The sequence below is a fragment of the Candoia aspera genome, chromosome 7 (genome assembly GCF_035149785.1).
Source record: "Candoia aspera isolate rCanAsp1 chromosome 7, rCanAsp1.hap2, whole genome shotgun sequence".
Lineage (NCBI taxonomy): Eukaryota > Metazoa > Chordata > Lepidosauria > Squamata > Boidae > Candoia > Candoia aspera.
The window spans coordinates 47,106,455-47,124,510 of record NC_086159.1 but is presented as its reverse complement, the minus strand read 5'-3'; the positions used below and the strand labels follow the sequence as shown (position 1 = coordinate 47,124,510).

At 39.0% G+C, this 18,056-nt stretch overlaps 1 protein-coding gene across 4 annotated transcripts in view; it reads right to left on the bottom strand.

The window, feature by feature from the left end:
- Positions 1–18,056, bottom strand: part of GRIP1 (glutamate receptor interacting protein 1) — a 287,775-nt gene that overhangs the window by 70,474 nt on the left and 199,245 nt on the right. For all 4 annotated transcript variants that reach the window (XM_063309219.1, XM_063309220.1, XM_063309216.1 and 1 more), the window contains exon 3: positions 2,000–2,135. In XM_063309219.1, the coding sequence (XP_063165289.1) occupies positions 2,000–2,135 (136 nt within the window). The remainder of the gene's footprint in view (positions 1–1,999; positions 2,136–18,056) is intronic.

The following is an 18,056-nucleotide window of genomic DNA, read 5'->3' as shown; positions in this document are numbered from 1 at the left end:
CCGCGCTGAAACAATACTTCGAGGACACCCTGGCAAAGGAAAGGGCCAAGAGTACCCTCAAAGGACTTTGCCAAGGGAAAAAAGCGGTCACTGACTACGCCCTCGAGTTCAAGGTCCTAGCGGGCAAAATCCCAGAATGGCCTGAGGCCACCTTGATCGACATGTTCAAGGATGGCCTCAACCGCGAGGTGCTACAATGGGCACTCTATAGGGATGACCCAGACTCCCTACACGGGTGGATTTGTCTGGCCGGAAAGGCAGAGCATGCCCAGCGCACTTTCATGCTAGCAACCGCAAACGACAGGACCCCTCCCAGCACGAGAGGACCAGTCCCACAGTCGGGCCCGACCTGGGACGCAGAGTGACAACGGAGGTTTGCCCGCAGGCAATGTGCCAGGTGTGGGAAGACGGGCCACCGGGCAGCGGACTGCTACAAAGACAGGACGGATCGCCCGCCCAGACCAACACAGACGGTGCTGCACAAGCCACCCAACCCTCCCAGACGGCTGACAGGAGCGCTACCGACCCCGGACGAGGAAGCAGACGCCTACCTCGCAGGGGACGTGGTTGACGCCCAGGAGCAGCCGGCGGGAAACGCCTCCCACCTGCCCTAAGCAGCGCCGCCGGGCAGGTGGTAAAGAAGGGGCGCGACAACCCCAGGGTGAGTGAAGATTGCTCCATCCTGGCAGGGCAAATAGAACTCACTTATGGCTCTAGAGCCATCACGGTCGAAGCTCTGGTGGACTCTGGGTGCTCCAGAAATCTGATCCACCCAGACATTGTCGCCGCACTCAAACTGCCCTGCTCCCCCCTCCCTAAACCGCTGGTGTTCCAACAACTCGACGGCTCTACAGCGGGGGTGGGACCGGCCACCCAGGGTACAAGAAAGGTCACCCTGAAAATGGGCACCCACAGGGAGTCCATAGACTTTGTGGTAACCCCACAAAGGCATGCACTCTGTTTTTCTCAATAAAGCCAGAACCTAAGCCTACGCTAGCGTCTGTGTCTTTACTGGTTAGCAGGCAGAGCCTGACAGACACCTTGAAATGTGTTGACACAGAGTTCTCAAAAAAGGGCTAGGTTGGACAAAAATGTTTCAGTGTCAGGAGGAAATCCTTCATTTAAGATATTTCAGGTAGAGAGAATAGTGATTGAACCTGAATCCTGCTTTATGCGAGACATGATTTCTACCACCATTAGATTTAGTGAAATATGATTTGAAATATGGTTTTCTACATGTGAATGGCTCACATGTAGAAAAAGTTGCCAATTTAATGAATTAGTCACAGTACAATCTGCTTAAGCTTTTGAGTTCCTTGTCACCCAATTGACTGCAGAATGTATCCTGGACATCACCAAGTATTTTCTTTATTTCTGAAATTGCATCTTATAAGTGAAATATTTCTCAACTTTCTCAACTTTTAAAAGGCTGCAAAGGCAGGAAGTTATTACGGGTAGTCCTCAACTTACAACCATTTGTATGGTGACTGTTTGAAGTTACAATGGTGCTGAAAAAAGTGACTTGCAACTGGTCCTCGAGCTTACGGCTGTCGTGGAATCCCCATGGTCACATGATCAAAATTCAGGTGCTTGGCAACCAGCACAAATTTACAACTGCTGCAGCTTCCCAGGGTCATGTGATTTCCATTTGCAACTTTCCCAGATGGCTACTGACAAGCAGAACCATGAGATTCACTTAACAACCGCCACAAAAAATGTCATGAAATCATGTGCAGTCACATGGTGCCTCGCTTAATGAATTTTCCAGGCCCTATTGTGGTTGTACTGTAAGTCAAGGGCTACCTGATAGAAATGAATTATGAATTTAGAATACATGTTGGTTATATCAAGCTTTTATCAGTGAAGCAAAAAAATGGAGAAGCTACTATTAAAATCCTGCATTTCTTCTCTAATGGCCTAACTTAGCTAGAGGCATTTATTATTTATTAATGAGGAACTTGAAGGGTTTTTTTTGTTCTTTGGCTTGAAAAGTCTTTACCTAGCAGCAATTCCTCCTTGTCGAAGGTTGGACACTCTTGGTTTTCCATCTTTGTCGGTTCCACCAGATACCGTAAGACCCAAAGTGGTGCCTTCTTTCTTTATCAGTTCAACTATTGTTGAGCCTTTGAATTCCTCTGTTGAAAGAAAATTATTATCATTAAAAAGCTGTAATTTCAAAAACACTGTCATTCTTTGCTCAGGATACAATAGGTACAAGGGCCCATAAAGGGAAAAGGTAGACTGAAAAATACTTCTGTACTCAGTTTTTGCCAATACAAATGATGAAATGGATTATTTTCCCCCAAAGCTTATTTCACAATATATTTTCAAGCCTTTGATATCATAGGGCTCCTTTTATTGTAGGAATTTTGGATACCTTAAAAGATCTACTACTCTTATCTGAGTTTTAGAGTCATAAAGATGACTTAGTGCTGAGAAATAAATCAGCGATCATCTCCATTGTCTGTAGCTTGCAGAGGAAAAAAAGTAGCTTATCTTTTAAGATTGTATACAATGTAATACTAAACGTGCTTTAGTTTGCTGAAATCAATGGACAAAATACACTTAATTTAACCGAAATGAACAGTATTATGAACAAATGGCAGTTTGTAAATAAAATTAAAAAATGTTTGACAAAAAGCTTAAATTGCTAATCTGGTATTTTTTTACTATGAGAAAAACATCTACTGATCAACTCAAGGATGGGCTTTCCTATTTCAGGCCTTGCCTAATGTCCCCCTTCCCTGATATCATGTGCCTCAGAACAATCCTGTCCTAGGTAATGAAATTCATTAAGGTTTTCTATCTTAATTATAATGAAATCATCCAATGCAATGTTACTCCTTCTATAAATAGAATTGCAAAGTTGGAATTCTATTGAAATACTTTTTGTGTATAGATACCTAGCACGTCTTGGATTGTCTTTATAAGAATTATTTGATTTTATCACTTACATTTGTTTGTTTTTATTTATTTTTAAAATGTGTATCACATATAAAAGTTTAAAGCACATATGACTAATCATAAAAACTGATTCAACAAGAATGTTGGTATTTTTATTCTGCATTTCTGATTTCAAATGATTAATAGCCATTTTGTATATGTTGATAAATTTGGAAAAAGGTACTCCAGAGATGCAGAATTTATGATTACAAGGTTTCATATGGGCCCCTTGAAATTTCCAGCAATTATTGTCGAGTCTTATTTTGTGCTGCAGTAATTGATTGATTTGATTATTAAAAATGCATAGTTTTCAGATTTATGTGAAAATACACAGGAGGGTCCTTGCCCAGGTCTAATGGTTACAATGAGAATCTCTTACCATTAAGGCTGTTCATTACACACACAACAGGAAGAAAACATCCTAAGACTGCATAACCATCCCCCAAAGGGAGGATTCAGATTCAAGGATTTCCTTTCTCTTACAGTCCTTTCCGTAGGCATCCATTCCTAACCATGATGATGCCAAAATTATGAAACATGTGTTATGACAATGTATCCTCTGCCATTTCATACTTCCTCTAGCAGGTTTTGTGAAATCAAATAAATGAACAACATAAAAAACCCAGATACTGAGTTTAAGTGTCCTTGATATTTCCTCATAAACCAGATTCATTATAGCCGTAGCCAAAATACCGTATTTTTCAATTACAGTGCTTTTTTTTTTAATGTTAGTTTATTACAGCTATTTCAGGAAGCACTAGTAAGGCCTGGGTCAAACCTTTATTCTTCTGTACAATTATGTAAGAATAAGTCCTATTGAAATAAGTGAAACTTACTTTTGAATAAACCTGGGGAGCATTAAGCTGTGCAGATAGATTAATCATTTGATCCACAGCCTACTATGACATTTACTTATTTTTATATGATGAGGTAGTTTTGGCATGTAAGCTTCTGGCAACGAAAGGAAGACACTCAGTAATAAAGAAGAAGGTTAATCTGGCAGCAGTTATTTGATTCATAAACTTAATGTAAAATTACCATAAGACTAAGGGACATTATATCTTTTCCAATCCTGTTCATCACATGCATAGTCAGACAAATAATAAAATGCAGAATTATTGAATGTTGAAAGCATTGTTTATTTGATAAATCCAGATTTACCAGCCCCTTTGAAAGAATGTATATGGTTTAAGGAGATGCTCTGCTCCAGAGGTGGGAACATGCCACTACAGATATTATTGAACAGAAACTCCCGGGAGCTCCAGGAAGCATAGTCAGTGGTAAGAAATGCTGGGATATGTTCAGCAACATCTAAGGTCTACAGTTTCTCTACCCCAGTCTTAACTATTTTTACACTGAGTACAGAAGATATTTACATTAAATTGGATACAAATTTGTGCTTAGAATGAAAAAAAAGTCTTATTCTTAAGATACTTATCCTTTCCAAGCGCAATAAAAAACATATATACAAAAAGGATCATGCTGTTCCGTTTCAGTGGAAGCAATGTTTTGAGGGTGCCAAAAAGGAGTAAGGAATAGTAAGACAAAGAGATTACATGTATGAGATCACAGCTAAAATAGTTTATACTGAAACCATTCACTTTCTAGACCCAGACCTTTCTAGCCTTACTTTTACTACATCTATACATGCTTCATATCATGTCTTATGTTCTTTAATCTCTCACTTTTCTCCTTTTTGAGAATCAACACCATTCAAGTATGATTTCCATCCATCCATACAGCATTAATGCCAAACATTCCAATAATTCGAGCCTATTCACTTTAGCTAAATCAATACAGCTAATAAACTTACTTTCTCATATTCATATATTTCTCAACAACTTGCTGAAGAGGAAACCTCTGATCTGCACACCCCGTCCAACATAAAACCACTTCCCAAATTTTGCTCGTTCTTATCTCTTGTAAGCTTTCAGTCGGAATGCTGCCAAACACCTGCTCAGGCACACTTAACAAACTAATCCCCTTCTAGCTTTTGCATTCCCTCTTGCTATCTTTCCATTTGTATAGGAAAACAATAATGGCAATCTTCCAGCCATCAGGCACAGATGTTCTTTTCACACACACATCAGACAAGTTGCACAGGCACTCACATGCAAACCACATCCATATTTTAACATTTCTCCCGTTACACTATAACTTCACTTTCATCACAACTTTGTGGACTCTAACATTTAAAGCATTCTTCAGTTCCACTCTTCTGCATAGCACTATCATTCCCATACAAATCTCCTTTCAGTATTTCCATACTTCAGTTTCACCCCAAATAATTTCATAACTTTTATTCTGAATTCCATGCATCCTGTTGGAGGTTCCTTGTTTAGCTTCTTCACTCATTTCCAAAACAACATTTTAATTCCACCAAAGTCTCTGCATTTTCTCTGCTTCTTTTAATATTAATAATTATTTCATCTTCTTGGCTATTTTTTTACCCAAAATGTTTGCATTGCATGTTATCTGTATAAGAAATCCTGGATTCATTTTAAGTCTACCCAGCCCAGCTCTGCTGGTCTTTGGACATATGATACAAAATAATCAGTTGTGTTAAATGCTTTAGGAATTATTTCCAGTATATTCTCCTTGTATATCTGCAGCCTGATGATATTTTTAAAAGGTACCAACATCTCTAATGTTCTCTTAAATTATAAGAAAAGAACTCCTGCAAGAATGCCATTCTGAAATTCCTCAAGAAATTTGACATTTTGTAATAACATATTGCACAAAAGCTAGGAAAAATGATAGTTGAATTGGTACTCATGTATCTCATTCAAGGAACATTTGAGATGGGTGGTTCTTAGACTTACCCACAGCTGTTTGGTGGAAGCCACAATGATGCCATGCATGGTATGATTGCATCACACTACTGATGTGAATTATTTAATTATGTCATGATGCAAATGACGTAAATAACAATTTGCATTTTTTGTGTGATGTTGCCATGATATAGGTCACCTCCCTTTCCCTACTTTACCACCATCCCACTGCCCCCAGCAGACACCCATAGTCTCACTAAAATGAGGTCTGGAAGTCCAAACTGGCATATTATAGCAAAAAACAGAAAAAGAACTACGAGTGCTGAAATTATTATTATTATTAGTAGTAGTAGTAGTACTGACTTTCTGTGTAATTCAACTGTTGTGCCATGCTATGCTCAACGATTATATTTAGTTATCATTTAATTTACCTATACTCTTAACATTGTCATAGAACTCAGCTACTTCTGAATAGGGTTTTATTAAAGCTCAATTTGGTCTGTCACAAGATATGACATTAATCCCTTTATTTTACTTTATACAGCATGACAGGTCTGCCGTCACAATAAAGACTTTGCTCAAGAAAATATGTCTTTACTTAATTTTTAAACATGAGTCTTTCTACTTCATTTTAACTGTTAGCAATTAGTTCCAAGGAAAAGGAAGACCTTAGCAATTATAATGAATTAAAAAAATAACTTCTACAGAAGATCATAACTCATGGAGTCTCATTAATTCATTCTTTAGAGACACTACTATAATAGCATTTTCTCCACAATTTAATAATAACAATATAATAATATGTCATCAAGATTATCAATACTATTACAATTTTATAATATTGTAATTTTATAATTGTATTTGGTAAATTATAAATATATATAATTATATATAATGCATTATAAATTATAATTAATTATTACTGGTAATAAAATTACCATAATAACCCATAACTGAGAACCAGTTTGGTGTGATGGTTAAGGTGCTGGGCTAGAAACCAGGAGACTGAGAGTTCTAGTCCCACCTTAGGCATGAAAGCCGGCTGGGTGACCTTGGGCCAGTCACTTTCTCTCAGCCCAACTCTCCTCACAGGCTTGCTGTTGTGGGGAAAATAGGAGGCACGTGTATTAGTCATGTTCGCCACCTTGAGTTGACTAGCAAAATAGATAGACTATCTATCTAGGCAGAAAATAATAATAGTAACAGTAATAGTAATAGTAATAATAGCAAATAAGTAAAACCAAAACAAATGACTCAGAAATGTCATGAGGGAAAGCAGATGAACAGTATCTCACTAACTGCACAAACTGTGGCTCATCATGGAGTTTATTTCAGTTCCAATTCTGTCAATTATTGCTTGCAACAACCACTGCCAGCTGGTTTCATGAGACCATGATAACACCTTAGCTGATGCAATCAACTCTCTGTGTTATCAAATATAATTACTATGGTTTTGCAAGTCCTTCAAACGAGATCTTTCAAAACATGTGGAAGGGTGTACAAAGCCTAACTTATGGAATGTCTACAGCAGCTGCATCTTTGGTCAAGCTCATTCAGCTGCCTTGGAAGCTGCTCCTGGCTATGGGTGCAGCTGTGATCTTGTACCTCCTCAAGCCCCTCTTTGGGAGAATTTGCCCAGTCCTAAGAGTCAGGATGGATGACTCTTTAGTTCTAGGGTAGAACTAAAAGTTTTGAAAACTTATCTGGGAGTTAAAACTCACTTTCTCCTGTACTCTTTTTATATAATATATGTAGCATTTCATATCATTTATACTACAAAACATCACAAAGAGAACATGTAACAAACAAGTGTTTGTTAGCTCAACTGGCTGCTTATCTTTCATTCATTGATTTTTCATATAAGGCAAAGGCTGTATGGTTATTCATGGAGTAAGCTTAACGCAACTTAACAGAACTAAATGAGACATGTTTATGTAAGGTTTCATTGGGTTTTCCTCCCTTTGAGGCATAAAACAATATTTCCTGAGGCATAATACTGTATATTCTATGTAAGAAAAAGCATCATACATTTCCAGTGAAGATGTACCTGAAGCTTAATTGTTCAGGAACAAAGAAGGAATAACAACTCTGAAATAAGTTGTTTTTTGCCATACTCATTCGAAAAAGCATTTTAGTCTAGAGATAAAGCAGGTCAATAATGGTTTCAATTATTGATAGAGATAGCATCTTTTATCCAGTTAAAGAAAAAACAAAAAACATAGAGTCAACAAGAAAAATTAAACAAAATAAAGAAAAATCTTAAATTAGGATTTTTGCTGCATAGATGGGATATTACACCAACTGTAAACTGGTAATCTCACTGTCAGAGAAGGACCTCAGGGGGATGTTTAATCTCCTTAAGATCTGTGGAAGAATGTAAGAAATAGCCTTACAATGACTAATATTGTTATTCAATCTAACTCAGTACTTTCCAACAAAACTGGCAGAAGTTCTTGAAGGTTTTAGCCATGGGTCTTTCCCAGTGCTGCCAGGGATCATCAGGACTGAGTGGAAATTTTTGCCTCCAAAGAATTGGCTCTACCATTAAGCTCAACCGTACTTCCTTGAACAAGGCATTCTGTTTTGAACTGGAATCTAAAAATTGCTTCAAGGCCAAAATGAAATCTGAGATTAGATTATTTCAAAGTAAAATATTACTTTACATTAAAAAGAGCTGTATCTAAGAAGTGTTGGGGAACCTAGTAATCCATCAGTATGTTAAGTCTGGAAGGATTTGCAAAGACATTTGCTAATTCAAGGACTTCAGCTCTTCTAACCTGTACTCTGTATTTATAATCAGCTTCTTCACTTGTTCCCCTAGGTCCACTTTACATATAATTAGCTGAAGAAGAATGAAGATGTATGCATTCTTTTATACAAGGCAACTTACTACACAAATAAGAGTGAATCATTGAACAAAACATGTAATATGTAAAACTGCTTTCTCCTAAATTTTATAATTTTAAGCAAGACACTGCGGTAGTTATTGCACGGGAACATCAAACAGAATATTGAGCTGTGAACAATTAAGCAATATTTGTTTCATATTACTGTATACTATTTTCAAATAACACAATCTGGGGAAAAAACAGGGCAAGAAGCTTGTTAGTCCTTATGTTGTTGCTTTTATGGAACTGTTTGTAAAATCAGTTTGAAGAACGAAGAATGATACACCTACTTGAGATGCTTTAGTTAAGTCCACTCTTTATTAATATCTCCTGGGGTACTCTTCCAGAGTAGATTTTACAATCAAGTTAGCTGCAACACTTAAAATATACCATTACCTGTAAAACAGAGCTCTTGTTTGCACCCATAATGTGTCCTCTTAATTAGAAAACTCGAAACAGATTACTGCTGACTGTGCACAAAAATGAAAACTTTGTAAGGCATAATGACTGTGTACAGCATTAACTGAAAGTACAATTAAAGTTCTAATTGCTTGTTTTGGAAGCAGGATTTTGAATAGTCAGTCCAGGATACAGCTTCATATAAAAAAAAAAAGCAAATTTTTAGCAAAGCTTGCTTTTTTTCCAAGACCATTCCATTTTTCTTCTATAGATAATAAGATCTAATCTATAAATTAAAAGCAGTCTCTATTTTGAGAAGGAATGTAACTTACAACTGGAAGATATAATGTATTAAAAATGTAACAATGATAATTTAGTGGAAAAGAATCTCCTATGGTGTTCTAACTTCAGCAAAGGATCGTTACCTTGTCGTGGTGCTGGAGCTTGAGCACCTCAATGATGCCATGAGCTAAACCGTGAAGGGCCACCCAAGACGGGAAGGTCATGACAGAGAGGTCAGACTAAATGCGATCCCTGAGGAAGGTAATGGCAACCCACCTCAGTATTCTTGCCGTGAAAACTAAATGGATCAGTACAACCAGAGATATGTCGGTATACCATCGGAAGATGAGACCCCCAGGTCGGAAGATGGTCAAAATGCTACTGGGGAGGAACAGAGGATGAGCTCAACTAGCCCCAGACGTGATGACGCAGCTAGCTCAAAGCCGAAAGGACGGCTAGCGGCCGACGGTGCTGGTGGTGAACGGCGAATCCGATGTTCTAAGGATCAACACACCATCGGAACCTGGAATGTAAGATCTATGAGCCAGGGCAAATTGGATGTGGTTATTGGTGAGATGTCAAGATTAAAGATAGACATTCTGGGCGTCAGTGAACTGAAATGGACTGGAATGGGCCACTTCACATCAAATGACCACCAGATCTACTACTGCGGACAAGAGGACCACAGAAGAAATGGAGTAGCCTTCATAATTAATAGTAAAGTGGCTAAAGCAGTGCTTGGATACAACCCAAAAAACGACAGAATGATCTCAATTCGAATTCAGGGCAAGCCATCTAACATCACAGTGATCCAAATATACGCCCCAACAACAAATGCTGAAGAAGCTGAAGTAGAGCAGTTCTATGAGGATCTGCAGCACCTACTGGACAACACGCCTAAAAGAGATGTTATTTTCATCACAGGAGACTGGAATGCTAAGGTGGGCAGTCAAATGACACCTCGAATTACAGGTAAGTATGGCCTGGGAGAACAAAACGAAGCAGGACACAGGCTGATAGAATTTTGCCAAGACAATTCACTCTGCATAACAAACACTCTCTTCCAACAACCTAAGAGACGGCTTTATACATGGACTTCACCAGATGGACAACACCGAAATCAGATTGATTACATCCTTTGCAGCCAAAGGTGGCGGACATCTGTACAGTCAGTAAAAACAAGGCCTGGAGCTGACTGTAGTTCAGATCACGAACTTCTTCTTGCACAATTTAGGATCAGACTAAAGAGATTAGGGAAGACCCACAGATCAGCTAGATATGAGCTCACTAATATTCCTAAGGAATATGCAGTGGAGGTGAAGAATAGATTTAAGGGACTGGACTTAGTAGATAGGGTCCCGGAAGAACTCTGGACAGAAGTTGGCAGCATTGTTCAGGAGGCGGCAACAAAATACATCCCAAAGAAAGAGAAAACCAAGAAGGCAAAATGGCTGTCTGCTGAGACACTAGAAGTAGCCCAAGAAAGAAGGAGAGCAAAAGGCAACAGTGATAGGGGGAGATATGCCCAATTAAATGCAAAATTCCAGAGGTTAGCCAGAAGAGATAAGGAATTATTTTTAAACAAGCAATGCGCGGAAGTGGAAGAAGACAATAGAATAGGAAGGACAAGAGACCTCTTCCAGAAAATTAGAAACATTGGAGGTAAATTCCAGGCCAAAATGGGCATGATCAAAAACAAAGATGGCAAGGACCTAACAGAAGAAGAAGAGATCAAGAAAAGGTGGCAAGAATATACAGAAAACCTGTATAGGAAGGATAACAATATCGGGGATAGCTTTGACGGTGTGGTCAGTGAGCTAGAGCCAGACATCCTGAAGAGTGAGGTTGAGTGGGCCTTAAGAAGCATTGCTAATAACAAGGCAACAGGAGACGACGGCATCCCAGCTGAACTGTTCAAAATCTTGCAAGATGATGCTGTCAAGGTAATGCATGCTATATGCCAGCAAATTTGGAAAACACAAGAATGGCCATCAGACTGGAAAAAATCAACTTATATCCCCATACCAAAAAAGGGAAACACTAAAGAATGTTCAAACTATCGAACAGTGGCACTCATTTCACATGCCAGTAAGGTAATGCTCAAGATCCTGCAAGGTAGACTTCAGCAGTTCATGGAGCGAGAATTGCCAGATGTACAAGCTGGGTTTAGAAAAGGCAGAGGAACTAGAGACCAAATTGCCAATATCCGCTGGATAATGGAAAAAGCCAGGGAGTTTCAGAAAAACATCTATTTCTGTTTTATTGACTATTCTAAAGCCTTTGACTGTGTGGACCATAACAAATTGTGGCAAGTTCTTAGTGGTATGGGGATACCAAGTCATCTTGTATGCCTCCTGAAGAATCTGTATAACGACCAAGTAGCAACAGTAAGAACAGACCACGGAACAACAGACTGGTTTAAGATTGGGAAAGGAGTACGGCAGGGCTGTATACTCTCACCCTACCTATTCAACTTGTATGCAGAACACATCATGCGACAAGCTGGGCTTGAGGAATCCAAGGCTGGAGTTAAAATCGCTGGAAGAAACATTAACAATCTCAGATATGCAGATGATACCACTTTGATGGCTGAAAGTGAAGAGGAACTGAGGAGCCTTATGATGAAGGTGAAAGAAGAAAGTGCAAAAGCTGGCTTGCAGCTAAACCTCAAAAAAACCAAGATTATGGCAACCAGCTTGATTGATAACTGGCAAATAGAGGGAGAAAATGTAGAAGCAGTGAAAGACTTTGTATTCCTAGGTGCAAAGATTACTGCAGATGCTGACTGCAGTCAGGAAATCAGAAGACGCTTAATCCTTGGAAGAAGAGCAATGACAAATCTCGATAAAATAGTTAAGAGCAGAGACATCACACTGACAACAAAGGCCCGCATAGTTAAAGCAATGGTGTTCCCTGTAGTAACATATGGCTGCGAGAGCTGGACCATAAGGAAGGCTGAGCGAAGGAAGATCGATGCTTTTGAACTGTGGTGTTGGAGGAAAATTCTGAGAGTGCCTTGGACTGCAAGAAGATCAAACCAGTCCATCCTCCAGGAAATAAAGCCAGACTGCTCACTTGAGGGAATGATATTCAAGGCCAAACTGAAATACTTTGGCCACATAATGAGAAGACAGGACACCCTGGAGAAGATGCTGATGCTAGGGAGAGTGGAAGGCAAAAGGAAGAGGGGTCGACCAAGGGCAAGATGGATGGATGATATTCTAGAGGTGACGGACTCGTCCCTGGGGGAGCTGGGGGTGTTGACGACCGACAGGAAGCTCTGGCGTGGGCTGGTCCATGAAGTCACGAAGAGTCGGAAGCGACTAAACGAATAAACAACAACAAAATGGTGTTCTAACAGCCGATTAACCATAACTAAAATGTTTCTCCTGCTGTCTTCTAATATTTGGCAATCAAACTGTGTGAGATTGCAGAGAGACTGAGGAAGGAATGAAAGAGAAAACAGATGCATGTAATCCAGAGATAGAAGGGGAGTTTGCTGGCAGCTTTACTCACAAATGGCATCTCAGCCTAGGTGACAAAAAACCTGGGAAGAAGCGTTGCAAATCATCTAAAGAGACTTTGCCTTAAAGAACTCACTATGAATAAGGAATGGAGATACTAACAGTTTCCAAGATTCTATATTTACCTTAGCCCGGCTTTAAGATATCTTAATGAAATCTGTGTGGTTCTGGTTTCCTTGATCTTGCCTGAACAAGTGGCACAATTTATTTATACACCATCAGAAAAAAGAGAGTTTCCAGATGCCATGCAGGAGCATAAAAGAAAATCCACATATCTTGAGCATCAAGGCCATAAACTCCCTACCTTGTTGCTAAGTATATATTATTATTTGGGTACATATGTATGTGCTTACTTCTTCAATGTACTTATACTAACAACTGTCCATGAATATATGTTTAACTTCCCTTGATAATTATAATAATAAGGAATAATTAGTCTTATCTAATATTCATAGGTGTTGCAGCAAATGATGATACATGTATGATGACATCATTACAAAAATGCTGCTACTTATGTACATGCATAAACATGTACAATGATGTCATTATGCACATATCATTTTGATGTCACAATGACTTGTGATAGACACCACTGCCATTATCATATTAAAAAATCTTCTCATATTGTCTTTTACTTAATCTTGTTGACAAACATCAGAGACTGTATTAAAACTTCACATCCATATGCAGTGGTGATGTTCAGTTCTGATTCTACAGAGTTTTCTATTGGGCCAAATGGGATGCCTGTCATGGAACGCTTAGAAAACACTTCAGCCATGAAGCTGGACAACAATTCTTTTGTCTCTTGTCAACAAGAACACAAGACAGAAACTCCTGATTGATCCCAACAAAGCTAACCACATGTCAACCCCACAAGCTGGACGAGTCCAAGAATCAACTCCACAGGAAGGCTAAGACTGATTGTATTGAGAGTAGCTATAATAACTGAATCTTGCAAGTCTGATTATTCTGTACCTTCTCCCTCTTTTATACCCATGTGAATAAGGGAGGTGTCTATCTGAGCTGTTTATGCATACTCTATGCTTGTTTTAGACTTAAGCTATGTTTTTCTCTTTGTCACTTTGGTAATGGATCTGGCCTGTCTCTGTCAAGATTATCTTCCTTACTCTCTACACCATATAATGGATTAAGCTAAGACATATATGGGTTATGCCATTATCTACACAATACTTAACTTCCTTCCTACTGCAAAAAGGCTAAAGATGAATGGCATATCCCATTTTACACTTATAAAATTCTTAATTCTTAATAAAATTCTTATTTCAATCATAAGTATCATCAGTTAGTACCCACACTTTTTTAACCACTGGATTTATTAAAAAATAACCAATTCTTTTAGCATTACATTTTAACAAAGCTGATAAGACCATGTGCTAAACCAGTGAACAATGGGATAGAAGTATTGTCATAATAGTTATTGAAAAAGATAACGGAACAGCAAAAATTAGAGGCTAGTGATTAGAAATACTATAATTAAATCAATGCAGAGATAAGGAGAAGTCAGAAGTTATGTGCTGGATGATCAATACTGACACATAAGCAAACTACAGATATGGAAAAATTCACTGGGAGAGGAAGGCACTTAATGTTGCATTTGGGAGAATCAAGCCTAACCATCCTACTTTATGAAAATAAAGTGGCTGTGGGCAGGGAGAAAATGTATACCTTCTTTCCTCCAGATACCTTCTTGAGTATCTGGAGGAAATACAAATAAATGTGATAAAATGAGTAAATATATAAACCTCAAAATTGTAAAGCAGATATGTTTTAAGTATTTAGAATAAATAGAACACTTAGCAAGTGCCAGAGATAAAAACCTTCCCACTCAGTAATGAGCATTACACAGTTGACACAATTAATATAAACAATTAATTTGAAACATTTATATTTACAAGTAGTCCTTGCTATTAACAACCAGTTGTTTAGTGATGGTTTGGACTTACAATGGTGCTGAAAAAACCCGACTTACGACCTGTCCTCACACTTACGACCATCGCAGCATCCCCCTAGCCATGTGATCATGGTTTGGGCACTTGGCAACTGGTTCACATTTATGATCATTGCAGCATCCTGTGATCATGTGATCGCCATTTTTGACCTTCCTGGCCAACTTCTGGCAAGCAAAAGCAATGGGGAACTGAGTGATTTGCTTAATGACCATGTGGTTTGCTTAACACCCACAGCGATTCGCTTAATGACTGCCACAAAAAAGTTGTGAAATCGAGTCAGATTCACTTAATGACTGCTTTGCTTAGCAACCGAAATTCTGGTCCCAATTGTTGTCCTGTTCAGACTATGAGGTGGCCAGACAGCAGTATTATCAAACTTTTTATTAAAAACAACTATTTACAACAGTAAAGTCTGTGAATGATTAAGCAAGTAAGTTCAATCAAGACCACCCAGGCAATGGTGGATAAACAGGCAATACTGTGGTGTCAGACTGAGGCAGAACCGCAAGGCAGAATTCCACTAACTCTCTGATTGAAGCTGTCAGATTGGTGATGCTAGAGTGCAAGGCAAGGAGAAAACGGAAGGCAAGGTTCCATGGACTGGAACGCAGGAAGGATCAGACTGGAGCGTGGAGGCTAGGCAAGACGGGGCTGGAACCTTTAGACGAGGCTTGGCCCTGGAGGCTATGCTAGACTGGGCTGGAGGGTCAAGGTGACACTGATCTCTGGAAACAAGGGTGGGCTGGACTGGAGAGTCTGGGCAAGGCTGAGAGCTGGAAGCGAGACCAGACTGGACTTGAGATCCTAGGCAAGGCTGAGAGCTAGAAGCAAGGCTGAACTGGACTGGAGATTCTATGCAAGGCTGGGAGCTCAAAGCAAGGCAAGACTGGACTAGAATTTCTAGGCAAGGCTGTGAGCTGGAATCAAGGCTGGACTGGACTGGAGATATTAGGCACGGCTGGGAGCTAAAGGCAAGGCTGGATGCACACCTGGATCGCACTGGAACACAGTGACGAGGTCTGGAGCTAGATGCAAGGATGAGCTCGACAGGGACAGCAAGGAGAGGCTCGACTGGAGCAGCTTGTGCAGAAGGTGGTTCCACGGAGGTGGAAGACGCTGGTGCTGGTTCCACTGTGGCTACAGGCAAGGCTTCTGATGCAGGTAAGGACTATTCTGCAAGTGCTGTTTGCTCGAAGGATCCATTGTCTCCAGCAGCTTGCTCTTCGCGTGTCTGCCTTCTAAGACAATCCTTTCCGCGCCTTTTCTCTCCAGCAGCCAATCGAGCTGCTTCCTGATTCACACGCTTCTCAGCTCTCCTGTCTTGAGTGCTGCTTGGAGTATTCTAATCCCCTTCTGGAGTCTGTCCAATCTGCATTTGCAAATTCTCCTATTCTTCTGAGTCACTTCCTGGTTCAGCTTCTCCAACTCTCTCCTGATAAGTTTTTTTTCCTCTTCTGACTCTGGGTAAGTTTCGTTTTCGGAGTCAGAAGTGGGCTGAAACCTCACAATTGTGGTCGTTAAGCAAGGACTACCTGTACTTAAAGGATCCCGAGTATGTTTCAGTATACTGCATTTCTCCAAATTGGTGGGATGCTGGAAACAGGATGTGGGCTTGCAAAATGATCTCTTTATTAGACATCCAAGCTCTCCTGTTCCAGGCCAAGCACTTAAACAGAGAATGTAGGTAGTCCTTATTTAGCAACCACAATTGGGACTGGCAACTTGTCGTTAAGCAAAGCGGTCACTAAGTGAAATCATTATTATGCTTGTGATCTTAATTCAGCTTTCTTTTGCTTTACAGCACAGACCTGAGAAGGTTGTGAATGTAAGGATTGGTTGCCAAGTTACTTTTCATCACCATCATAACTAGGAATGGTTGTTAAACGAGACAGTTGCTAAATGGGGACTACATGTAGATGTAGATTGCATTTGGTGGGGATCAGGTACCACCAAATTGGATTCTGGTTTTCCATTTTTTACATGTTTTCATTGCTGTTGCTTTGAACCACCCACAGTTATGGTATATAACATGGGAGGGGGGCTATATAAGTTTTCTAAATAAATAAATAAAACACATCAGAATTGTACAGCTATGTATATATAATCAAACATTAACATACTGTATATCCTACGCAAATATTTTGATAAAACACTTCATGTTGCAAACAATGTTGGGCACGTGCATGTATGCCCATAAAACTTCACAAGGACTTCAGAGCAGCTGCACCAAGAGTTCAAGCAGCTGTTTTCGGGAGCAAATTAGAAGGACCCTTGGCTCATGAGCAAAGCATTTGGCTGAATTATTTGCCTATGCATACATGCTCATGCCATTTTATAATGATGGTATAAGCAGAGGTTCATGAAGCCTTGTAAAGCAGAAGTAGATTCTAAAGCTTACCCATATCTAATGGAAATATGTCATTATGGTGAATATTAATTTGTATTATATGTAACTCCATACCAAATATAATACAAATTAACGGTGCTATGAAAGGTTATTTTCAGTCGCTGAAGTCAATGAGAGATTTGCTATTAATCTGAATGACTTAATGCATGATTAAATTCGTAACATGGAATTAAAGGTTTATCTTAAAAGGACAATTCTTGTTAAATACATAAAGGTTCATATTAACCTTTCATTAATTTGACTATAACAGGGTAAGTAAAGCCATCAGTACATACATATTCAACATTAAACGAGAAACAATTACTATTGAAATAAAGGCATCTTTAATATAGGTTTCTGTGTATTTAAAGTTTGGAGAGTTTGATCACACACAAAAAAGAGCTGACTTCTTCACTAGGGAGTTGCAATCATTTGAAAAATGAAAGGTCTACAAAGTTAGCAAATAGATATGTTGTTAATTGTACAACTGTTAAATCTATAATGAATTTACTTTTCTATTCATACTACTTGATTATCACTCATAATCTTTTTAAGGCAATGACTCAAATGATTAAGTGATAGCTTGGGGTTTTCAACAGATTTAAACCAATAAACACACAATGTTTCAAAGAACAACTTGATTATAATGGCAAAGTAAAAAAATCAAAGAAGAAATTCAAATTATCAGCAAAAATACAAAAACAAAAACCAAAGAATAAAAAAATTGCATAGATGTATAATTGAGCTTTGAAGCCTGAGTGTCCAACTATAACACCACAGGCTGAAATTTAATAACTCTTAAGAACAATGTAGAACCCTTTAATCTATATAAGTATCTATTAGATTTCTACTGGACCTCACATTGCACTGGAATAAGGGCTTACTCTCTACAA